General features: G+C 53.1%; 2 protein-coding genes across 3 annotated transcripts in view; one reads left to right on the top strand and one right to left on the bottom strand.

The window, feature by feature from the left end:
• Positions 1 to 27: 27 nt before the first annotated feature.
• LOC125688898 (transmembrane protein 121-like) lies at positions 28 to 3,998 on the bottom strand. The gene is made up of 2 exons (XM_048935518.1): positions 3,605 to 3,998; positions 28 to 2,605 (listed from the first exon to the last, which is right to left on the bottom strand). Exons 1-2 carry the CDS (start codon positions 3,799 to 3,801, stop codon positions 1,666 to 1,668), a joined length of 1,137 nt encoding a protein of 378 aa, XP_048791475.1. The 5' UTR covers positions 3,802 to 3,998; the 3' UTR covers positions 28 to 1,665.
• A 4,480-nt stretch (positions 3,999 to 8,478) lies between these two features.
• The window catches only part of LOC125688887 (phosphofurin acidic cluster sorting protein 1-like), a 43,094-nt gene continuing 27,142 nt past the window's right edge, over positions 8,479 to 24,430 (top strand). The window contains exon 1 of one of the 2 annotated variants that reach the window (XM_048935482.1): positions 8,479 to 8,672. In XM_048935482.1, coding sequence (XP_048791439.1) covers positions 8,479 to 8,672 — 194 coding nt within the window. The remainder of the gene's footprint in view (positions 8,673 to 24,430) is intronic. The other variant, XM_048935483.1, reaches the window with a different exon arrangement.

The following is a 24,430-nucleotide window of genomic DNA, read 5'->3' as shown; positions in this document are numbered from 1 at the left end:
TGCTAATGGCTCAATTTCAGTGGCTATGCTAATGCAGAAGTGATGTTGATGTGATGCAGGTGCTATGAACCAGACTCTGGTCAGCAAGGCAGATCACTCCTGCCAAGCCTGCACATTGCTCCACTGCTGCAGGTGGCAGCTGGTGTGTGAGGCCTGGGAAAAGGTTTTGTGAAGAAGAGAAAATGGAAGATGAGCAACTCTGTCATGCCTGGCTGAGGGTGTTACTGAAGCATCTGCCTCTGCTGCAATTCCTGTGGGTGATGAGAGCTCTGCGCTGGTAACAGATTTTAGTGTGGCTGGGCAAAGGTAGCAGAAACAGAATGCCAGCTTGGTTAGGGACATGGAAATCCTCAGCTGCCTTTAGCCTGCATGTGGCTTGCTGCTTTGTGCCCAGCCTGACCTTCCTCTCCTGACTTGACTTGGGAAACAGAGCCTGCTGCATCCTTATGCCTTCAGAGAATTTCCTTGGAAACAGTGTGGCAGTGCCAGAGCTCAAGGCTATCATGGCCCCTTTGTGCTGCAGCTCGCTGTTTTACACTGTTTTTAATCCAAAACTGAACAAGCCTCCTCTTGTAAAGGTGCAGGGGGACAATATAGTAAGAAGGCTTGGTCCTGGGCTCACATGGGAGTCACTGCTGCCAAGGCCTTGCCAAGGGTCTGTGTGGCATTAACAGGTCTGTGTGTCCCCATCTTCTGTTGCTGGTAGATCCTGCCCAGCAAGGAGCAATCCTAGTGCAGTGCCAGAATGGAAGACTTCTGAGCTGGGGCACAAACTAATTGTCCAGCACATGGAAGGTGAAGAGCAAGGCTGCTGACCTGTCTCTTCTTGTCTGCTCCTGGCTTTCTCCCATCCAAGGAGAAACCTACCGTAGGGCATGGCCTGAGCACAGCCAGCACTGGGGTGAGCCTTGGGGCAGGCTGCAGTGTGACAGCACTGGCTGGTGAGGGATGCCTCTGTGTCTACAGTCAGTGAAGCTTCTTTTTCCCATGGCCTCAGGGGACTGCATTAGGTTGTTTGGCTTGTGTTTGTAATGCTGTCCTGTCAGGCTGTCTGCTAGGTCTAGTGCTCCACAGGCAGGCTGTGGGGGACCTATGTGGACCTTCAAGGAGGGCAGCTGTGGGCATGGCTGGCATCAGCTGCTGCAGGGACAGGCAGCAACAGTACTAGGTATCAGTGGTGACATGGGATGCTCTTAGGGTGTGGGTGGCCACCCAATCTTTCCCCCCCGAAGAAGTGCTCTGCAGCTGGGCATCAGGGAACACAGACACAAGGAGAGCTCAGGCCTTTTATTGCAAAGAGGGAGATACGAAAAAGGTCAGCTCTTCGAGCCCCCACCGAGCCTGCGGCTGTCTGAGAGGGACAAGAGGTGGGGGGGAGCCAGATCTTCGCTCCCACCAGGAGGGGCACCTGGCTGGGGCAAGACGTTGAGGTGGAGCACGTGACATCTCTGCTCAGCCCCTGGCTTGAGCTGGAGGGCTGTGGTCCTGCACTGTTTGGCTGCCCCATCGCAGTGTTGCCCCTGGGGAATGGAGCAGCCTTGTCCGAGGAGGGAGGAGACAGGGTCGGTCCCTGCTGTCCAGAGGCAGGAGGCTCAGCGACCCTCCTGGTGTCTTGTGGGGATGGCCAAGCGTGGCGGTGCCCAGGCTGCGGTTGCCACTGGCGTGTCATGTATTGTCCTGGGCCAGCTCCTCAGGGCAGGCAGGCTGGTCCCGAGACTTCTGCAGCCCTGGGGAGGGCTGGGGCTGGCAGCTATGCTGCGGGGCAGGGCCTGGCCCTGGCGGCGCGTGGTGCCTGTGCCGCTGGTACTGCACAAACATGCAGACCTTCAGCCCGATGGCCAGCATGTTCTTGCCCATGAAAATGCTGGAGACCCGGGAGTCCCTGAAGAAGAGCATGTTGCTGCCTCGGATGAAGATGGTGGTGATGTTGACGGTGAGCATGCTCAGCATCGGGTACAGCATCATGCGGTGCGGCATAATGCCGATCCCCTGCATGCTGATCTCGCACAGGGAGACGCAAGGGAGGACCAGGAGCAAGATGTAGCAGTAGAAGAACATGATGCCCTCGGCCCAGAGTGGCAGCCCCTTCTTCTGGGGCTCCCACAGGTTGGCCTGAATGTCCAGCACATCCAGCATGTCCACGATGACCCAGAAGAGGCGGTTGCGAAGATCTTCTTTCTTCTTGAATGTCCTGACGTACTCCATGTGCTCTGTGGCCACCAGCAGCACGTAGAGGGCTGGGATGCAGATGGAGAGCAGCAAGGTGAGCGCTTTGCGAGCCATGAGATCTAGGCTCTTCCGATCAGCTTTATAGTTCTGGTAGACAAAGTAAACCTTGATCTCCAGAACGAAGACATAGAGGAACCAGAGGATCATGGCATAACCTCGCTTGGCTGTCTTTACCTCTGCCCCAACCCAGATGGCCACGTAGCGGAGCACCAGCAAGAAGCACACGTCGCCCACTGCCACCATGACGCAGATGCCCAGCTTCCTGGAGCCCTGGCTCTGCTCCACCAGGTAGGCATCCATGAGGATGAGGCTGCTCATGATGAGTACAGTTGAGAGGCACACGTGAGGCTTGCTGACGGGTGGTGGGGGAACCATTCTGCACAGAGGAACAGGTAGGACCATCAGGGAGTTGCTGGGCTTCCCCATCCCTATTCTTATTCTATCCCCTCACTACAGATGGCCAAAGGAAGGGGTGGCATGTGGTTACAGACTCTTCTCCTAGCTTATCTGATGGGACAGAGCCTGGCCAGAACCCTACAGAACATCCTGCTAGGGAAAGGTGCGAGAGCCTGAGTCTGAGGAAACAAGCTGCAGCGCAGGAACCTCTGCTCCTAGGCTGCATGTAGGGGTAGGCTGGATGGCCTTTGAATACTTGGGATGCTACAGCCTCTTCCAGAAGCTCACTGCATTAGCTAATTGCTGCCATCATGAAGGGCACGTGCCTTACTTCCATGGCCATTCCCAGCCAGTGGCATTGGTTATGTTCTTTCCTGCAAAGCACACAAGGCCATGTCTATGCTTTTATCCCAAGCAGTTCCACAATATAGCAAGCCAGGCCCTCTATCTTTTTCATCTCCTTTATTTTCATGCACAGCAGTAGGAGAAAGATGATTTTCAGTATGGCCGTCCTGCAGGGTAGGAGGGAAGAGATCTGCCTACCATCCTCAGTTTCTTTCAGCCTTGTGATCCACAAGAGCTTTGCTTAATGTTCCCTGTCAGGATACAACAGAGCAAAGAAAAGCAGCTCTGGGATGCAAGAGCTCTGCAAGAGGCCCTGGATTTCAGCTTGACGCTCGGCTTTCCTACGTGGGCTCAGAGCAAAACCCCACGGGCAGCCCTCCGCCTCAGATGGCACGGGTGCTGTCAGGCTCCCTCCCGGCCCAGCACAGCTGCGGGCAGCCGCTGCCAGAGCCGGAGGGAGCTGGGGCCCAGCCTGGCACGGCTCGGCAGCTGCTCTGGAGGGGAGCCAGTCCCCCGGCTGAGACAGAGGCCAAGCCGGCTCCCCGACGCTGGGGCCGCGCAGGGGCTCTCTCTGCCCGCCGCGGGCCGGGAACCGCGTCGCACCGACACCACGCGCCGCGCCAGCCGGCGTTACCTGGGGGTGCCCGGGCACGAGAACGCCCCGAATCCCGCATGTCCCGAGCCTTCGGCCGTGCGGACGGACGGGCGGCAGCAGGAGAGAGGCGACGAGGAGGGCAGCTGCTCCGAGCCGGGCCGCGAGGCGGGCCGCAGGGACGGCCGGGGCGAGGCGGCGGGGCTCCGCGACCGTCTCTCGCTGTCCGCTCGCAGCATCGCCCGGGGACCCGCGGCGCGGTGTCCGCGTGCCGGGGAAGGGAGCGCTCGGCACGGAGCCGCGGAACTGCGGCCCGGAGCTCCCCGACGGGACCGCGCTCACCTCGGGCGGCTCCCCGGGGCTGGGCGGCGCAGGCGGCGGAGGAGCCCCGCTGACGGCCCCGGGCCCGGAGCGGCATCGCCCGGCGGCGTCTCTGCGGCGGCGGCGGCGGCGGCGACGTTTGGCCCCTCCCGGCCGGGCGGGCGGGGACTGCGGCGGCCCCCGCCTCGGCGGCACGGCACGGCACGGCAGCGGAGCGAGGCGACCGGCGGCTGCGCTCGTCCCGGGGTCAGCTCCGTGCCAGCGCCTGGGCTGAGACCCAGCTCGGTTGTGATTGACGGATGTCCTCGCTCTCTGGGGAAGGCTTCTAGTACATTTCCACTTCGCCTTGGCAGCGCTCGTTGTAAATAGGCGTCGTTCTGGAAGACCGGCCATGACCTGTTAGGGAAAGGCTGTGCCCCGGAGCGCGGTGGGCACGGCAAGGGCTGGCAAGGGCAGTGGGCGCAGCCCCGATGTCGCATCAGACGCTGCTTTGGGGCAGACGCCCATTGGGGGTTGGGAGTGCCGAGTGGGGTCGGGCTCGGTGATCCTTCTGGGTCCTTCCAGCTTAGTTGATAGAGTGATGCAAGAGAGGGGAAGCCAATGCTGAAGTAAAACCCACATCTTCCCTGTCAGCCATCAGGATCAGGGCAGTCCCTTGCACGGTCTCCATCCTTAGAGGCACCAAGAGCTGGCCACATAGGTGTGTATATGGCAGAGGCAAGGGAAGAGGTGCTTGAGGCAGTTTTCAAGCAGTGGAGCTGTGGACAAGATGATTCATCTCTGGGCTGAAATCATAAAGCCCCTGAGTCTTCACTAGAGGCGAGGACAGGAGGTGACAATGTTCGTGTGGGAAGCAGAGAAGAGCTGCTTTAACGAGGCACATAAAAATAAGCAACCAGAGCAAGAGCAGATATGGGCATGATTAACTAAAACATGATGCTGGAACTGAGTGGCATGGATCGCATATGGATGTGGCTGTGATCAGAGACAAAATGGGAAGAAAGCAAAGAAGGGTACAGTGGGGATCCCGAGCAGATGGCTCTCCCCTGGTTGCCTGCTGGCTCCAGGTGGAAAGCATCCTTGGCTCAGCCCTGTGCTGCCCCAGTGCTAGCACCAGAGCATCCCTCTGGAACAGAGACCACAATGTGAAGGCAATGCGAGGAGAGCCAGAGAAATCCACCTGTCACACTGAGCATCCTTGAAGAAGTAGAGCAAAAGGGGAAAGCTTGCCAGCAAGGAGCTGGTAGAGGCTGCAGTGAGAGCTTCAGCTGCTCCAAAACACTCATGGCCCCCACGGCCTGGCCACAGGGCAGAAGCTGGAAGTGATGAACATACTCTAGGAAGGCAAATTACCAAAATATCCACCCTGCTAACAGCTGAGAGGAGGATAATAGAGTATGGAAGCAATGGTGACAAGGCCCTCTGGGTGTGAGCTCAACCTCTGAGAAAATGGTGCCCATTGTAAAGCATTAGTTTAAAACACAGCCATGCAGCCGTGATGGGCCAGAGAGTGTGTGCTGCTAATCCTGCTGGCAGTGGCTCAGGGGAAATTATGGAAAACAGAGCGAAGGCAGGCACAAGGTGTGAAGCTGTAGCAGCTGCTGGAACACCTCAGTGTGTGCATGAGTATGACTATGTAGCTGTAGCACATGCAGTTCCAGTGACCTCAGCTAAAAAAGAATTTTGCAAATGGAGGCTTGAGGCTTCAGCACACGCATCCTGCAGGTCCCGGAGGCCGGGGAGGACCGAGGGCAGGGCCCAACTCAGCTCTCCACAAGGTGAATGATGTGGTGGCAGAACAGAGATCCACAGGCCAAGCCCTACTGCTGTGGCACTATCCCCGGCCCGGAGGCTGATGCGGGTGCAAGGAGGAAGGCCGCTTGTGCCACAGCCACTGGGTGTCAGTGCAGACCCACGCAGCCTGCTCAGCACAAAGCCACCCCTCGATGCCTGTGATGAGGAGCGGGGGGAGTGGTCGGCCTGTCTCACCCAAGCCCAGGGCCCAGATGTCTGTCTGTCCCTCCCCAGACCACTGAACGATGCGGGCTGAAGGGTGCTCCTCCAGCTAAAGGCAGGGTGGTTTGAGAGGGAGTTGTAGAAGAGAAGTGCTGTTATCTTGAGCTCCTATGGTGTCTTGCTGCACCTGAATCGCATCCAGAGGTCAAAGGTACATGGCTCTAGGGGATGTCCAGGAATGTCTTTGCTTGGGCTTTGGGCTTTGCTGGCCCAAAGGAGTCGATACTCTGTGCAGGACTGGCCATCACAGCAGCACTGAGTGGTGCCTCGTGCCTTGTCTGCCGGGGACAACGCTGGACTGCTACAAGGTCTCTCAATAGTACTGAAGTGCTGGGGAGGAATTGGTGGGCATAGTCCCGTAGAAGTGAGGTGTGAAAAAGGAGAAAGTGTGATATTTTTTCTTCTTTTCAGAGGCATGTTTCTAACTGGGTGCTGGGATGTCAAAGAAGAGGGCTTCTTGGCTGCTTTTGCTTCAGGATGAAGTGTTGTGTTGAGGGACATGGTTTAGTGGGAGCTACTGGGAATAGGTGAACGGTTGGACTGGATGATCTTGAAGGTCTTTTCCAACCTTGGTGATTCTATGATTCTATGATTCTAAGTGAATCTCAGTACACAGCAAGGTCTCAAGAGGAGAAGCTGCTAAATTAGATGCCTACCAGGTTGTGTTTAAACCATAACACAACCAGGTTCTGGCACTTATGACAAAAAACGTAGGAAAAATGTGACCCCAAAGACAGGGGAAAGCCAGTGCGCATGGGAGAACACAGTTCTGGACAGCTCAACTTGTAGGCACGAAGTCAATGTAACATGAAAGGAGAAAATGAAGAGCAGTCTGCATAGCTGAATAAACAAGGCACATTGAAACAGACTGCGAACAAATGCATAAATTCATCTCTAGAAGAGCCAGCAGGCTGAAGAAACCATGTGAGCTGCAGTACGGATGGAAGCGCTCAAAGGGAATAGGCTGTAAGAAGAGAGCCAGAAAAACCCACCTCCATCGCACTGAACATCCTCAGGGGGAGCTGCAGGAAAAGGGCAAAGCCTGTCAGCAAGAAACTACACGTGGTGGCTGCAAGAGAGGAAGGCTAGCTGTGGGCTGGGGACTGCACAGAGCACTCTGACAGCTCTGAGAAATCATCACAGGGTGGCACGACCTCAGAGCAGAGAGATGGCCGGAGGTGACAGGTGGCCCAGCAGAGCTGCAGGCCTTGCTGGCACTTGGGGGCTGTCTGAATGTTTGGAGGTTGTCACTGCAGCAGGCTGCCGTGGTCTGAGCAGAGAAGTGCCACATGCCTCCTGGAGGACACAGAGCATCCCCAAAAGCCATTGAAGCACCACGTGGATAGGTGGGGATATTAATCGAGACTGAAAAGCAGAGGGTAAAAGTCAGCTGCTGGGGAGCCCCTGCAAGAGGGTTTGAGGTCCTTGGGAGCAGTCAGCTGCTTGTGGGGAGAGGTAGCAGCGATACCCAGCTGAGATCAAAACACAGTGGGTGGAGATGCTGAGTTAAGGCCAGGCCAGCACAGCCACCACGGCTCCTGCCTCAGACCTGACTTTCCACATTCACCCGCAGAGCAGCATCCCTCCTCCAACTGCATTTCCTCAGAAGCCCCTGTTGAGACCCCTTAGCAAATGCTCTCACAGAGCCAGGGCTGTCTTGGATGAAGGGGAAGGCTGTCGTTATGGGCTGCTCAGAGGGAAGGAAGGCAGGCTGTGAAGCAGCTGCTCTGACAGCAGGACGGCAGGTGTGCGGAGCGCTGTGCCCTGGGCTGTCGGTCGGGCACAGAGATGGACTGGGGAAGGGAGGTAGAAAAGTTGTGTTAAGGCACAGATTGATTTGCTGATCAAACCGAAAGCTGACGTGAGTATCTGCGTATTACTAAGAGGCCCGAGGCTTAACTGCGGATTAAACGCCAAATTTACAAACGCAAGTGAAAAGAAAAGATCCAGGACGACGTTGGCAATCAGGAAAGCGATCCCGAAATCCTTATGGATAACAGAGAACGTCGGCGCTGCTCTCGAGACCCACAGCGGCACACAGACCTGGCCGAGGGCCGGAGCCCCTTCCCGCAGCCCCGCGCACCCCCCGCCCAGGCCCGCAGGCCCCGTTGCCACGGCAACCCCGCCAACCGGCCGCGCGCCCGGCCGCGCCCCTTGGCGGGCTCGCGCAGGCAGACTCGGGAAGACGGGCTGCTGCGCGTTAAAGGGCTCGCGTCCACGCCCCCCCCTTCTGGCAGCGCCGTTCCCATTGGCCGAGCCCTCCCCGGGCGCCGAGTCCTTTCTGCTTTCGATTGGCTACCGCTCTCCGCGGCCTACCCCTTCGCCGTTCCGATTGGCAGGCGCCGCCCGAAGCTCCCTCCCCGGGCCTCTCCCTTTCCCCTTCTCCCATTGGCCGTACTCCCGCCGCAAGGCCGCGCCTCTCCGGCCGCGCTCCGATTGGCCGCGGGTCCGCCCGCCGCCGCCCTGCCGCCCTCCGGTTGGCGCTGCGGGGTCGCCGCGTCCCGCCCCGCTCCGCGGGCGCGCGCCGAGGCGGAGGCCGGCGCTGAGGGGTCGGCCCCAGCGCCACCGGCGGCAGCGGGATGGCGGCGGCGGCGGCGGCGGTCGGCGCGTTGGGCTCGGGCCCCGCCGCGGGGCCCCCGGCGGCGGGTGGTGGGGCGACGGCGGCGGCCGCGGCCGCGGCGATGGCGGCGGCTGGCCCCGGTCCGGTGCCGGTGCCTATGAACCTCTTCGCGACGTGGGAGATCGACCGCTCGGCGCCTAGCTGCGTGCCCAGGTGAGCCGGGCGGAGCCCGCCGCCGGAGGGCGCGGGGCGCGGAGCGCGGAGCGGGGCGGGGGCTCCGGAGGCGGCACCCCGGGGGCCCGGAACCGGGCAGCCGTCACAGGCCGCGATGGGAGGCCGAGGGGCTCCGAGGCGGCACCGTGGGCCGCTCCGTCACGGAGCCTCGCGCTGAGGGGCGGGGGGAGAAGGACTCGGGATCCATCCGGGCGCGGTGTCTGCGAGGGGCGTATTCCGGCGCCGCACAAAGAGGGAAGAAGTCATGGTTGCCGCGGGGTGTGAGAGCGGCGGTCCTGGTGGGGGGGAAGAAGGGCTCCGGGAGGCTTCGTCGCGAGGAGCGGCCGTGCCCTGGGGTTGCTCCCGCCGGTGCCGTGCCGCCGCCCGGATCGCCACACGTGTCGGCGGAGAGCAGGGCCGCCGTGCTGCTGCGTGGAGTGGGACGCGGCCGGGCATCGTCTGCCTGTGGGCTGGGTGCAACCGAGGGCGGGCGGTGAGCGGCAGGTCGGCTTCCCGCAGAATGGAGCTGCGGTACGGAGCGGTGAGTCGAAGCACGTGGACGCGCGGTGTTCGGCGGTGCTGGAGAGAGAAGGAGCTGTGAGGACAAGTGGAACGTGCGGGAATAGCGGGGTTGCATTTTGCTGTGGGCGGTAGGATGCTGGTGGGTGAGTAGAAGGGGTGTGTCCCCGGTGTGGAAGTTGGAAGGAGCTGCTCTTGGGGGGATCGAGCAGTGCACCCGTTCACAAGGATTGCTCCCGACAGCTTCTCGGTTGCTGTGAGGAGCAGCTATCAGCTCCAGTTTGGAGGAAACTTCTGTAAAGTTGTGCCGGAGTAACATCTCTGGAACATCTCCAAATGCAGCACTTGTTGGCGTGCGTTCAGAGGAGGACTAAGAGGGTGAGGAAGGGTCTGGAGAACGAGGTGTGTGAGGAGCACTGAGGGCCCTGGGTTTGTTCAGAGCAGAGGAGCTGAGGAGAGGCCTGATGGCAGCTGCAGCTCTCCGGGGAGTGGAGGGCAGCGCTGAGCTCTGCTGTCTGTACAGCGACAGGGCTGAGGGAACGGCATGGAGCTGCATCAGGGGAGGGCAGGTGGGGGTGAGGGAAAGGCTGTGCCCCAGAGGGCGGTGGGCATGGCACAGGCTGCCCAGGGCAGTGGGCACAGCCCTGATGCTGGAGCTCAGGGAGCGCTGGGACACCACTGACACTGGGGCTGGGGTGCTGTGTGGGGCCGGGGGTTGGGCTCGGTGATCCTCGGGGGTCCCTTCCAGCTTTGGAGGTTCCCTGTTTCTGTTATTCTATGGGTAGTAATTGATGGAAGCTGGCTCCCTTCAGAGGCCCAAGCTCCAGCATGGCATGCAGCAGCACCTGTGGAACCAGCAAGGTTTGGAGAAGTCCCTTCAGGCCCTGTGAGCAGTGTGGGGCTGCTGCTGCTGTGTTCCCTCATGGTCTGTGGCCTGAGCTTTCCTGAATGAGCAGATTGTAGGGAAGCTCCTTCTATGTGTGTGGGTGGCTGTGAAACAAAAGGAAGACCCAGCCCCACATCTGAGCTGGGTTAATGGTGACCTTGCGTGCCATGCTCGCTGATGGCTCACCCATGTTTTCACTCTCTGGTCTGCTTGTGTAATTCATTAGTTTTGATGTGATGTTCTTCCAGGCAGAAACTTCACTGTGTTGTCCCATTGCCCAGCACAGGCAGTCTCTGGTCTGTACTGTTCTTTGGGAGTGGTAGTGGTGGCAAAACAATATCCATTCAAGGGTAATAATCCTTCTCCCTTGGGCTTTTCTGTCTGTTATGCATGAGTAGCCTTGATTTTCGCAGCCCTGTGTGTATCTAAGCAAAGGAGGGCTTTGTGCTGATTTTCATGCTGCACGATATGCTTTGCTGTTGTTCTGGACTGGATATAAGTTGTTGCTGTTGCTGCCCTCCATCCTAAGTATTTCGTTTCCACAGTTGCCACTGGATCAGCCTTTGTGGGGCTGTGCTGTTTGACTGTTAATGCAGGACTGTCAAAGGGTTGCATCTGAGCCTTGAGGATTTCAGAGAGGCAATCTGAACTGGTAGGGGTTGGCACCATGAGGTGTAAGCCTGGACCTACCGAAATTGCTCAGTGCTCTGACTGCAGGACTTGCAGTGTGTTTTAGGAGGATCTTGGTTCCATAAGGTGAACCGTAGGATGTAATGGAAGTCTTTTCTGCTGGATCTCTTATGTGCCAGTGAACAAAAACTAAAGTTTGGGGTTTTGTTTGTCAGTTGCCTTGCTCTCCAAGCAGGGGTATTTTGGCCTTTCTTGTACCACTGAAGGGCTGTAGCCAGTCTTTGCTGTACATAAAATGCAAGAAATGAACCAGGACTTTGCCAAAGTGAAATGTCTGTCTGCATCAAAACAGTGTCTTACTGTGCTTTCATTGTTTCATGTGCTGATCAGCTAGCACATTTGGAAAAAAATGTGTGAAAGGACTTTGTGCAAAGATGCTTTGAGTCTTGTTCTTTCTAAATAGTGGTTAATAGCACTGCTCTTCCTTTTACCCCCTTTAGTATCTGAGAGCCCAGAAGTGCACGTTCCTAGGGAATTAGGAAACAAGATAAGACTGCCTGTTGGTGTTTGTTCTTGCTCCTTTTCCATGACACAGCTGCTGTGTTCAGTGTTGTGTGGATGTTGTTTCAGTGATAAGTCATCGCGTTTCTAATCGGAGGTAAGAGCTACAAGTCTTGTTTTGACTAATGCATTAGTGTTGCCGAGCTCAGATTGCAAAGGCAGATTCTACCTGTGCTGATTGTGCTGTGAATGGTGCTAGGAGGGCACAGGTATGTTGCTTTTAGTCTGGAATACCTCCTGGTTTGGTACAACATGAGTTCAACCCAGCCAGCCTTGCTGCCACCTTCACAATGTGCTCAGATAGTTAGAGAGCCTGGACCTGGAGAAGCACACTGATTAGGAGAAGCAGTAGCTTGGATTGATTCTGTGAGAGGTATTTCAGAAGATGCTCTGAATTCTCTTTCATTAAAACTTGCAAGTGCATGTTTTGGAAAGTTATGGCGTTGTCTTGGAAGGACAGTGATCTCTGCGAGTGCAACTGGAGATAGGCACGGGCTGCAGTGATCTTTCCAAGTGCTGAGAGTCACACATCCCCCTCACTTGCATGGCTCTGAGGTCCTGTTGGACACCTTGCCATGGAAGATGGGTGTGTTTCCTGTGTGCTGCTGGCCACTGGCTTCTCTTTGCCCAAAGCACAAAAGCCTTGCTGCCAGCCCCGGTGTTCCTTTAGGGAATGATCTCACTCCAGCTGGAATAACAAGCATTTGCCTGTGATGTTCTTGGGCAGTTTTGCTGGGTAAATTGAGGATTTTCATGGTGAACTTCCAACCCCGGGGAAAGCTGCTGTCTGAGTAAGCTACACCCCTGGGAGCGTTAAGTGGTTCCGGATCACTCCTTACAAAGGCACCAGGATGCCAGGGCAGCACGGCACAGCTCTGGGCAGGGAGAGCTTGGGAGAGGCCACGCATCTGTGCAAGGAAGGAGTCTCTTGTAACTGGTGCTGTTTGCCATGTTTGAATTACGATTTCCTCTTAGTCCTATATAGAAAACAAAATGTTCTAAACGGCCGTCTGATTGCTTATTATTCTTAATACTGTGGGTTTGGCTGTGAGCCTGCAAATATGTCTGAAATGCTGTCCACTGTCTGTCACTGCCTGTGCCTTGTCCGTCACTGAGCTCTCTTGGGGTTTCTGCTCTGTGCTGTGCTTCCCGTCTGTGTGTATGCTAATTGGGCTGCTGCCTGCTACTCCATCTTTCTGCTCATTAGTGGAACCCGGGACGAGCATCCCCTGCCAGGATGATTGATTGGGGTTGGGGAGGGGGGGGGGGGGGAAATGTGTGTGCTCCTTTCAGAATAATAATCTCGCCTTTCCTGAAGGCTTCGTGTTATTTGAAGTACCTGCTGTGCTGCCTCCCAGCTTTGCTCACTGGGGTTTCATTGACCAGGCTGCGTTAGCTCTGTTATCTGGCTGCTCATCAGATACGTTGTGCTGTGTTCCTATTGCGCTGGTAGGCACCAAGCGCTCGTTCCGCTTCCTCTGGCGTATGCAGGTATTTGTGATCCCCAGCAGCTGCACAATACGCACCCTCCTCCGAGGTGGAGATCACCTTTCTCCCTGGGAGCTGTGGGGTGCTGTGGTGTGTTCCTGTGCAGTGTGGGATGGTCCTAGATGAGATGGAACACGTGTCTGCTGTCAACTTGACGAGTCACTTCCCAAACAGAGCCGGAGGTGAAAACCATCCCTTGTTTGATATTGTCCCAGCTGAGCACATCAGTGCCGTAGTCTGAGCACCTCAAGTTCTTCTCTTTCAGCACCCCGGGTGATAGGGGAGCTTTTTGAACTGCATCAAAGCTGTTTTCTCTGTGCATTTTTTCTTTTCTTCTGCTCACTGGCAGTGGATGAGATTAAGGGGAGACGCAGCCTTTCAGGTACCTCAGCACATCACAGCCGTGGTTCTGGAGACCACTCCCTGCTCTGCAGTGTGATTCATCCTCTGTGCACACAGCCCAAAATTACATGGTGTTTTCTTGCAGGCCTGTTGCGATGCAATCACTGTTATGATTTGCTGCCCATTGTCATCTCTCAGGAGTTTGCTATTCCTCCCATCTCACCGTCTAACCTAACGTGGGATTCTGCTCAGTAAATGAAAACTGTTGTGTTCTGGTTTTCCTGAGTCCTCTTTATTGCCTTCTTTGTGCTGATTTTTTTTTTACACTTTCACTGCATGTCCTTCTTACCCTGTTTCTTGTTCAGAGTGTCTCAAGTGACATGAGGGATCCAAAGCCAGTGTACATGGGATAGTTGCTTGTACAAAAAACACCCAGGTTACATGCTCATCTGTGTATTTAAACTCATTTTCTGTGTCTGTGATAACTGCATTCTCTTCATCACGGGCAGTTTGGGATAATGGCTGAACTCCCTGCTTAGGTTACAGTTTGCATAACTGAAGAAAAATCTTCTGCTACTCATTTTATTCTCCTTTAACACTTTTGTTTACTAGGGAAGAATCAGGATTATAGAATCATAAAGGTTGGAAAACTCCTCCAGGATCATCAGGTCCAACCATCACCGCCATGCACACTAAACCATGTCCTTCAGTGCCACACTGGGGACATCCAAGGAGACAGGAGGCTGTCCCAAGGGCCGCTGAATGTCCCAGGACTTGGACATCTGAGCAGCTTCAGGGATATCCCAGAAGATGTGGGGACAGTGGGACATCCAAGCAGACATGAGGACATTAGAGGAGCCGTGGGCAAGCATGAGGAGGTCTGGGACATCTGAGTGTTTGCAGGGACACCTTAAGGGCCATCAGGGATGTCCAAGGAGATATGTGACCAACCAAGGCCCCCCCGGTGCCTACCTTCACCTGGAGCCGTGCATCCCAGCTGCAGAAGTGGATGTCTGGGGCACAGATGAGGTTGGCACTGTCACTAGTGCAGTGGCCATGCAATCACAGCTTGGGGCTCTTCTCCAGCACCAATCACATTCATCCAAAATGCCTCCCTGTTAATCCTGGTGCCTGATTTTCAGTAGAGCTTCAGGTAGTGTCTCTGAACCATATTATTTACATCAGCATTTTTAGGTGTACATTATTGATACGTTTCTATAATAGCTCCCTTTCACTTGTTCTGCATTTTTCCTGCATTCCTTTAGCTATCTTCTAGTAGTCTGCTGTGTTTTTACCCCACTTTATTTATACAACTATGTTCATCTCATTGCTTCTTTCCCTCAAGGGCCCTGCATGCTCCTGCTGATGATCATGGCACTGTTCTTGCTTCTGTGATTGAGTAGTCCCTAGTTATGTTCTATTTTCCAAGTAGTTGGCTGGTGTTGTCAATTTAGGGGCTACTACTTGTGGCCACACCTTATTATTGTTTGCCTTTTATTTTTCATTCTTTTCTGGTATTCATTGGATGGTTTTTAGTAGCCTTCAGGTTTTCTTTCTCTGCCAGTGAGTTCCAGGCTTTTCCCTGTTAGATTTGCACCTATGTTACAAAGTACTTGTTGCTGCATCTTAGGCACATGCATGTTTTTTCCTCCTGTAGACAAGGCTGCAAGTGGTTTTTTTTTTGTAATTACTTCTTGGTGGTGCTTAATTCACTGACACATTTTATTTTGGCCTGGAGACACTGCAAGCAAACTGTTCAGCAGCAGGCACAGTGCTGGGCTGCTGGTGCTCTAGCTGCATTCGCACCGTGCTCTCAGCTCAGCTGGCAGTGCAGCATCTTTTCCTGAAGGTCTTGGGTTTGGGGACTGCAGTTCTGCTCTGTTTGCAGACAGAAAGCTTTAAAACCTGTTACTTTTTGGGGGAAAAAAAAAGAGTGATTTTTAGCCATACAAATGCTTTTACAAATCCCTTTATCACTTATTGTAGCTGTGCTGAATGTGCTGCACCAAACTTCCACTTTGTTTTTTCTATTTGTCCTGCATCTGCATTTGGGTAACAACTTCCAAACAGCTGGAAGTTGGAAGTCACGTCCCTTTTTGTTGCCCATAAGAAAACAATGGAAAAGTTGCTGCAACACGCAGCCATCCCACTGCCTGATTGTTCAGTGAGCTCTTCCTAATGCTTCATGCAGCAGCAATGAGTTTTGTCATGTGCTTTTTGTTAACCAAGTTACTTATTTGAAACGGAGCAAGAAGATGACCTTGCAGTTGGACGCTGAAGTCAGGCTTGGATACAGATCTGCAGGAAGGTTTGGGAGCCCTGTGTGGACTGCCTGCTGAGATTTTAAGCTCCATTTATGCTGAGGAAAGACGTTGCTCGTGGTAGGGGCAATTAATATCTGCGCAGCGTGCAGTGGAGCGTGAGGGAGGCTAATGGCAGTGTGCTGCATGTGGTGTGCTCCGGGACAGGCTGTCTGGGCACATCGTAGGCCTTCCTCAGGAGATGCCTCTTGACAATGTGCTTATTATCTGGAAATCAGTGTGTGTGACAGGAGGCGCCGGGAGGCTGCATGGCCCGGTGTGGTGCATGCTGCCTGATGCACTGTAATGAAGTGCTGCCTGCTCCGTAGGGGTTGGCTCTAGGCTCTGGTTAGGAACAGCAAAGGGGAAGCAGAGGTGAAGTGATTCATCCAACAGCTAAGAAGTAGTGGAGAACAGGGATTAAATTTCCCTTCTCTGCCCGAACAAGATCTTAACTCTAAATTACTTCCTTCTGTAAAAGCGGTGCAGCCTCGCGGTAGCAGAGCCTGGGGGACGCAGTTATGTCACTGCAGCTCTCCTGTGCACGTGGCAGGGCGGCAGGGTTCCGTCTGCTTTGCCCTCAATTAATTCTCCTTTTTATTTTTTTCCTTCCAGTCCCCAAATGTTTGGGTGTTGTCAGTAATGGCAAACGAGTCTTAGCCTCACGTAGGAAACTACTAAAAGCTACGACTGCTGGCCTGGAGCACCTGCAGGGATGGGGCACCCAGAACTTATCTGAAACTGAAGAAAGGGAGAAGGCAGCCTGCAAGGAGTTGATACAACTGCAGGAAAGGGGGTGGGAGGGAGCGTTGTATTTTCAGGCTAAGCTGTTTCATGCCTAGCAGTAGTTTAAGCACAATTTGAGTGGATGTTTTTTTTTTTCCCCAGTGATGCATCTGTGTGGGTATTTAATGTGAAAGGATGCAGAGTGATGGGAGAATGGTTCCAAGGCACCCGGTTTCATTCATCCTTTGTGCAGCAAAGCGTGCTCGCTCTGCACGCAGAGGTAGAGGTGCCTGCAAGCCAGCGGGGTGAGAAGTGTCAGCTCTGTGCAGGCAGAGCAAGCAGCCCTAAGCACTGCTCTTAGGCAGCCGGGGGGAGGGCTTTAACACCTCCCTCGCCTGCCTCATCATTTCTGGCCGGCTGAGAGGAGGGAAGGGAAATCTCTTAACCTTATTATTGATTGTGAATACAGTAAGCAATCCAATTACTGCCATCCTTTAATCCTGACACCATTGGACCCCAATTAGAAGTCTCGGTTTTGTACCCCTGCAGGCATGGATGTGGTGTCTGTGAAGGAATCCTCCAAAGCAGTCTGTGCCTGGAGGAACTGGGAGGTGTGGGGCTTTGCACCCTGTGCCTGCAGTTTGTCCAAGGAGTGTGAGAGCTGCTGGCCCCAAGGTGCTGGCCTCTCTTGTTGAGACCTGAGCAATTCTTCACAGATCTAACTGGCATTTGGGGGACGTTGGGATTTTTTTAAGTAGATCCTGATCATTTTATCATCTTGAGAAGAAGAATCTTGAAAAACGTGTTCCAAAGAGCACTTGTGCCACTGTGGCTGTATTTCTCCTCTCTGTAGTCAACAGAGCTGTGAAATCTGGAAAAGGCAGAGCTGTAGACTCTGGTAGCACATAGCTATGGTAGGGGAGCAGCGCTTAATGGGTGAGATGCAGAAAAGCAAAAGTTGTTGGGAATGGGATGACAGAAGCAGGCAGCATCTACCCACAGAAGACTGAGCAGTTAGGTGCTGCCCCTCAGAAGATCTTGTTTCCTCTTCTGAAACATGATGAGGCACTTGTGGCTCATCCTCGTGGTGATGCCAGCACTCCTGTTGACATGAATATGAATAGACTTGGGGTCCCCAGTGACAAAAGATTAATAACTCTGCTTAATTACAACCTACTTTTTTTCCTAATACTGTGAATGTGAATGACTTTTCAAGGAGAGCTGGCTGTGGGATGTGCAGGGGGTTGGAACTCTTTGGAAGAAGGCAACCCTAAGTAGATCAAGGTTTAAAATCCAGGATAGCTTTGATCAAGCCATCTGTTCTAGTAAACGTTGAGAGAAGCTCCATGAGTGGCCAGCCTGGACATCCTTCTATGTAACCTCCTGTAGGGAACCTGCCTTTGCAGGAGGTTGGGCTTGATGATTTTCAGAGATCCCTTCCAACCCCTATGATTGTGTGAGTGCAGCAGTTGTGATTTCAAGCCAAACAGACTCTGTTGAGTTGAGAAGCACTCGGTGGTGTCCACTCCTGGGATGGTTACAGGCTCAGCTGTCCAGATGGAGCCATGTCTACAGAGCATCTTCCTCACAATAACTGGCAGCACTGTGAGAGGTCGTAAAGGGAGATGTGGCGTTAATGTGGTGTTCTGCCAGCAGTAGTTATATGATGTACAGATAAAGCATGTGAGGTTTTAGAATTCAATTCCCTTCCAGTGCAGAAATCAATTCAGTCCAATGCAGAGCGAGTACTGCTGACAGAGCTCTAGGAGGAGCCCGAATTACCAGTAATGCAGATTAATTGATGTCTGATGTGATATCTCTGGCCAAGCAATAGGGTGAAACCGAGATGGAGTCTCTCAGCTGGTAGTGAGAAAAGGAATCTAAAATAAATAAAATGCTTGGGGAAAAAAAAAGAATCTTTGGGTGATCACATGAGGGTTTTTAGGACTACCTTTGAGTGCCCCAGCTCTTGGTTCTTGGCTAACTGTATAAAGTGAAGCCACTGGAAGAGAAATAGTTCCTTTCTGGTGTTGAGAGCTCATCTCATGCTGCCTGAAAGGAGACTTTCAAGCCGTTTCTTTCCTTGTTTTGCAGTAGTAATTCTTCCTGCAAGATGTGTGATGCGTGTTCTGCAGAGCATCTGCTGCTCTTCAGAGATGTAACCAAAATAGGTGTGCTCACACATGTACACAAAAACAAATAATCCCCTGTGGCAGGAACACATTGGAAGTGCTTGCATTGCAAAAGACCTTTGAATTTCAGGTCTGAATGAAGTCGTTTTTTCTGACCAAGTCCAAAGCCATTTTGTAACTGTATAAAGTGCAATAGGGACACAGGCCCATGGGGTTTTCTTAGGATCTGTCTCATACCCAGAGTTCTCAAGCTTTTCTCCTTTTCCTAAACATGCAGGTTGTGTAATGGGCAGGAGATGCTGAGTGGGAGCCAGCCATTTGCACTCACCGTTTCTCTTCCCTCTATATTTGCAGGTTTTGCACTACCTGGAGATTTCCTATATTTCAGCCTTGCTGTTTGGGATTAGATAAAACAGGTAAAGAGGGAGGGAGTCTGTTTTATGCCTAGTGACGTTCTTGTGCGTGGACAGGCTGTGGTGTCTGGGAGGAGAAGCTACTGAGCAAACTGCTCACTGAGTAGGTCTGTGGATGGCATCATGGAGCAGCTGGTAGGAAGGTGGTAGTAAAGCGCTCAGGTGAGTGAGAAATAAAGTTGTGGGGAGTTTTTCAGGCCTGGGAGTGTGTAAGAGGTTGGCTGTGACTGGCTAAAAGAGCTTTTCAGGAAGCCTTCTGTTGCACTTAAAGCTGTGTGTACAGCCACTGCCAATCATAGATCTCCTGACGATGGTTTTAATGTGCTGTCTGAACATCTACAGCCAGAGACACAAAGGTTTGCTGAGTTTTCACCCCATTAATAACAAGTTGCTCGTGTGGAATGCAGACACAGAAAATTCACCTAAGCTGGATGCTTCCTTCCCTGCTGTGCCTTGGTGAGTGAAGCTCGTGAGCCCTCTTGCAATAAAAATACAAGCCCACAGTGAGTGCCCTCTAAATATAAATGCTCAAGCATGGCTGCTTTTTTCTTCTCTAGCGGAGAGACATCAGGGCCTAGAAAAACATCTTGCTCTTCCACGTGGGCACACCTGAAAGCAGGAGCATTTAGAGTTGCTGGGGGCTCGTGGGGCAGCTCTCTTTCCCACCCACCTTTCTTTCCCATCTTCTCAGAAGTCGATGTGTGCTTTCCGTTGTGTTGCCAGTGGGAGGTTTCCTTTCAAGCTTTGTGATTCTTAACGCAGACTTTGGCTTCTTTTTGCTTTGCCTGCTGAGGTATGCTTTGGGGGAATGTCATCCTCTGAATGTCAAGCCTGGTAGCGTTCCTGTCCTAGAGAGTCATGATGATTTGAAGGCATGTGCAGCTTTTGCTCCTAAGGAAGGTGTCTAGAACAATCAGGAATTTTCCATCAGGACAAGCTGTGTGTTTCCCAGGGATTGCAGCCTGTAGGTGAGAGGGATGAGGTGCTCGTAAAACGTGGCTCTCCAAATCCAGTCTCCATGCTGTGAGTGTCTGGGCTCCATCCTGTGAAGACAATGTAAGCTCCTGCTCCTGATGGCAGGCAGCCTGCAGTCACTGCTCCAGAGCATAACAAACTTGATGAGTGTTGGCTTGTTCCTCGGACACCTACTTTAAAGCAAGTCTGAGAAAGCTGAGCTTTGAGGTGTGCAGCAAGGTTTTTTTTTCTCTCCTGTCCTTTGGGATGTATTTCAAGCTGTTTCTCAATGGCTGTTGGCAGGCTTCCAGTCTTGCTGCCTTGCTGAATCACCTGTAGTGCGAGTAGTTTAGTAACACATGAGAATTACGGGAAGCATAAGGTGGTGTGAAGGCAGCGTGTAAAATACACTGTTGTGCCCAGGGAACACAGATGGGAAAGCCTGAAAGTGGTGTTTGGGGTGACTTATTAGGATGAGATGGTGTGAAAACCCAGCGCTCTCAGCAGCTGACATCCCCAGCAGGATCCTCAGCAGGCTGGTAGGAGTTGTTTGCTCTCCAGCCCAAAGGAGAGAAGAGCAGCATGTCTGAAAAGCCTCCCTGTTGTTGTAGGTGGGACTCCAAAGCCAGCAGCAGCACTGACAGCAGGCAGAAGGACATTTGGATGAAAATCTGCTTTGAAACAGAGCTCGCGCTTACAGTGGCAATGGGAGCTAGCAGTCCTTTGGGCAGGTACTACAGTATCAGGTCTGTAGGTTCAGGTAATTGAGTGATGGAGCCATGGAAGAGAAGATAGGGAAGGGAAGAGCCAACCAGGGGACCAAGCAGCAAGCTCTTGTAGTGGGAGATGGCTGCAGGCAGCTTCTGCAGGTGCTGGTATGCAGCAGGACTCCAGCGTCTGCTCATGGGGGCTCGTTTTAGCTTGGGTATGCAGGTAAACTGCCTCTAGCTTCTGCACATAGCTACAAGTCACGTTTGTGAGCAACTGCTCTGCAGTTGTAACTAAGTATCCTTGCTTTCTCGGAATGACCTTGCTTCTTCTGATACACAATGCTTTATTGTCCCCGCTGTGGTATACGAGGCCATGGTATCTTTCATCTCATGCAAGACAAGCAGCTGGGCCACCCAACCCAAAGCTGTTGTGTGAGTGCTCGTGGCAGCACAGCCAGTGCTGTCAGCTGACATCGTGGTAGCAGATTGCAGGACTCGGCACAGGACAAAACATGGAATGAAAGTACTCAAATCAAGCCAGCAATGCTATTGTGATGGGGCTGCGTTCACACTACGGTGTGATGAAGGAGAAAAAGATTAGAGTATCCCCAGAGTGGCTAATTGCAGTAACCTCACTTTGGCTGGAAGCCATGCCGAGCCATTTCGATGCTGGTCTGAAGAGACAAATAGCTGTTTTGTGAGGTTTGTTCTTTGCTGGATTGGCAGCTTGAGTCAGTTCATCATGTGTTCAAACACATGGTGGTGACGGGGAGCTGCGGGGAGCTGGGAACAAGGCACAGGCTTCTGGTGGAGGAGGATGATGGCCAGGTTCACTGCTTTCCCTGGCTGTGCCCTCTGAAAAAGCCATGCCTGTGTCACTGAAGAGCTGGGGCGGTGTTTGATTCCTGTGAACATCTCTTACGAGGGCCTGTGTAAGAACTCATCCTTCCTGATTGTGTGTGAGGCTGTTACAGAATTTTCCTGGGCACGGAGTGTTTTAGGCCCATGACATACCTGGGGCTGCATTCAGCAGGAGAGCGACCACGCGTTACAAGGGATTAAACATCAGTCAAGAGTGTGGCTCCCAGCCAGAGGTGAGTGCTGGGCAGGTCAGCAGTTGTGCTCAGACACCAGCTTAATCAAAAGCCATGCAAAACCAAGAATAACTGCCAGAAAGAGCTAACAAATAACTCCTAAAATGTGCAAATACCCCTGAAATCGCGGTGTCGAGCTGTGCTGTTGCAGAAGGAGGCCAAAGCAGTGCTGACAGAAGTGCAAATGGTGGCTGAGTCTCACGTTTCAGCTTGTCTCTGGAATTGCTGGAATCATTTGTACTTTCTACGTGGCAATTAGGAGCGATCCGAGGGACTGACAGGAGCCATTGCAGTAAGCCTGCTAACTCCTGCTAATGCCGTAAGCCAAGGGGATTGGAGTGTTGTATGGCTGAGGCTTAAGCCAGGTGTTTAACATCAGGTGCTCAAGTTCAGGCTCTGAGAGCTGATGTAAACAAAAAGGAAGGGAAAATACCCGGTTTTCTATCAGGGATTTTGGAAAATGCTGGAAGACTGCTGTGCCCTGAATTGCTGTCAGCCCTCATAAAGTGGTTCTGAGCATTACTCACTCCACTGAGTCTCGTGTTACGTTTTTATTGTCTGTTGTGCTTCGGAAGGCTGGGCAGAGAACAAGCTGGCTGCATTGCACACAGTGTGTGTGCTGCTCTGGAAGAGGCGTGTGCAGTCCTCAGATGGGAAAACCTGTGGGAAGAATCCATCCTGATGGCTGTGTGGGGTCTGCCCGATTGGTGCCTTCGCAGCCTGGCTTTGCTGGGTGCTGACATCCCAGCTGTTCTGGTGTCCCTTGGAGAGCCCCCATGCATACAGTTGAGCTTGGTTGGGCTTTTCTATGCCTGCAATCCCATAAGCAGGGTAACTGGCTGCCATCCAGCTGCCGGAAGGGCTCTTTCTGAATTTTCTGAGCGTGGTGGTCTCTGGTGGCGTGGGTTTGCAGAGTTGCTGTGGCAACCCACATCGCTTCCCCCAAGCCCCAGCCTGGTTCCCAGCTTCCCAATTAGCCTGGCTATTCATCCTGCTGTGTGAGATGGAGCAGCCCCTGAAGGGCAGGAAGCCTGTCTTCCCCAGGGGCTGCAGGGCCTTCCCCCAGCTGCCTCCCTGCTGCTCCTGCCTGCTCCCCCCTGCCACAGCAGAAGGTTCAGTGCATTTAGGTCAGAGTGAGCTAAGCCACAGTTTAAATCAAGCTTTTTGGAAGTAATTTGCCGTTTTCATTTAGGTGGAAAACAAAACCAAAAACATTGGTAACTTGAGCAGAAGCACAGCTCTTAACACAGCACTCACTGCAAGGCAGCTGGTTCCTCTGAAGTTTGTTTGAGTGGAATACTTCAAACAGGGCCTTGAGCTGAGCCCTCGTAGGCAGAATATTTAGAGGTAATTTAGGACCTGGTGCTTTCCAACAGAGGCACTCCCTGGGATGTGCAGCCAGTGCATGTCTGTCCTGTTCCCCCCATCCTGGCTCTGCATGCTCCCCAGTTAGCTCCTGAAGCCCCAGTGCCTACTCATGAGGATGCTTTTAGAGTGTGTCTCTGAGTGTTACAATGGGAGTCATCATGGGAGAAAATGGAACTTCCCATTTGATGTGGATGTCTCCTAACTGATAACCAACTGGTAAATTAAATGCCAAGCATGCTGTAAAACAGGGGCATTAAGGATTGAAGAGAGGTAGCAGTATCTTTTTGTTTCTTTTAGACTGAATTTTAAACTCGTCCATATTGTTAGGCATTGTGAGGTATTACGTATGCATCTGGACTGAAATTTTCTTGTTTTCCATTCAGGATTTTGATCCTTGTTTTTCTTGTGAGGTGCCTAGCGCTATGCCCTTAATATTTAGGGCAAGCTGAGCATACAATGTTCTTCAAAAGCTATTAAAATCTTTATTTTTCAGTCCAGCAAGTTCTGCGTCAGGAGTCCCTGGTTACTGTTGGACATGCGGAGTTATTCCTCCTGAGTACCTGAACAAGTAACTGTGATGGAGCTAATCGTGGTCACAGCCATGAGTCTTTCTGGCTGGGAGGAAAGCCAGCCTCAGCATCTGTACCCTCAACAACCTCATTTGTGTCAGTTCAGCTCAGCTCTGTTTGAAGGTGTGCTGGGAGGTGCTTCCTTCCAGCATACCTGTTTTTCCAGGCCTCGAGAGCTGCCAGGTGGAATTGTGTGCCCGATGGCTTCATGGTGCATGGTGACTGCACCAGTTGTCCTTTTGACACCATCCAAGCCTCACAGTTTGCTGACAGGGACTTTTGGCTTACTGCTGTTCACTGGCTGGACCCTGTAGGCATCTTAAGTATTGTGTGTGGATGATAAGAAAACAACAGAGAAGCAAATATGCAGTCAGAGCTTGAATTCTTGCAGAGCTCTTAGTGATCTCACGAGGCACAGGAGTGGAGGTGCCTTGTAATGCCTGTGTGAAGTGTTCCAGTATGCTGGGCACCTGGAGCCTGGGTGCTGCAGGGGTTGTGCATGGGTAGAGAAGAGCAGTTTGCTGAAGGCTAGCACAGGTTGTGAGCTTCAGTATGGGCACATGAGTGTGTGTGCCATGTAGGTAACTGTGTGAGCTCTTGGGTTTTAGATTTGGGTTTGCAGCGCGTCATGTCCATTCCTAGCCTTCCATGGGGGTGACTGGGAGTCTGACTGAAGTAAGGGTTGGAGCGGTACTGGGTACGAAATTGCTGTAACTTGTTCCTACTTCTGCTATTTCAGAAAGTGCTCTCAAATATTTGTGTAACATCTCATTGCGTTTTCCTGCTGGCTTGCCAGGGCTGGTTGCCTTAGACACCAGGGCTCTGGTAACTAGGACAACAAGATCGAGCAGGCAAAGGTAGAAATAATGGTAATAACTTTCTCAACTCCTTCTGAAATAGGCTTGTATGAACTGACACCACGCATGGGGTGACTGCTAGCAGCTTGTTCTCCATTGCTGACTGCTAACCTCTGGTTCTGCCACTGGAAGTGAGCCTGCCAGGCACATGTGGATGGGCTGACCCCTCCACACTGAATGCTGGGGCTGGAGAGGAGTCCAGGAGGTGC

Source organism: Lagopus muta, chromosome 2 (genome assembly GCF_023343835.1).
Source record: "Lagopus muta isolate bLagMut1 chromosome 2, bLagMut1 primary, whole genome shotgun sequence".
Lineage (NCBI taxonomy): Eukaryota > Metazoa > Chordata > Aves > Galliformes > Phasianidae > Lagopus > Lagopus muta.
The sequence above is the reverse complement of the archived record's forward strand: the minus strand, read 5'-3'. Positions and strand labels throughout refer to the sequence as shown.

Coding starts and splice junctions, on each gene's coding strand:
- LOC125688898 (XM_048935518.1), bottom strand. CDS start 3,801: ATGCTGCGAGCGGACAGCGAGAGACGGTCGCGGAGCCCCGCCGCCTCG. Junction 2,606..3,604: donor TCGTGCCCGGGCACCCCCAG/GTAACGCCGGCT, acceptor TCCTCTGTGCAG/AATGGTTCCCCCACCACCCG.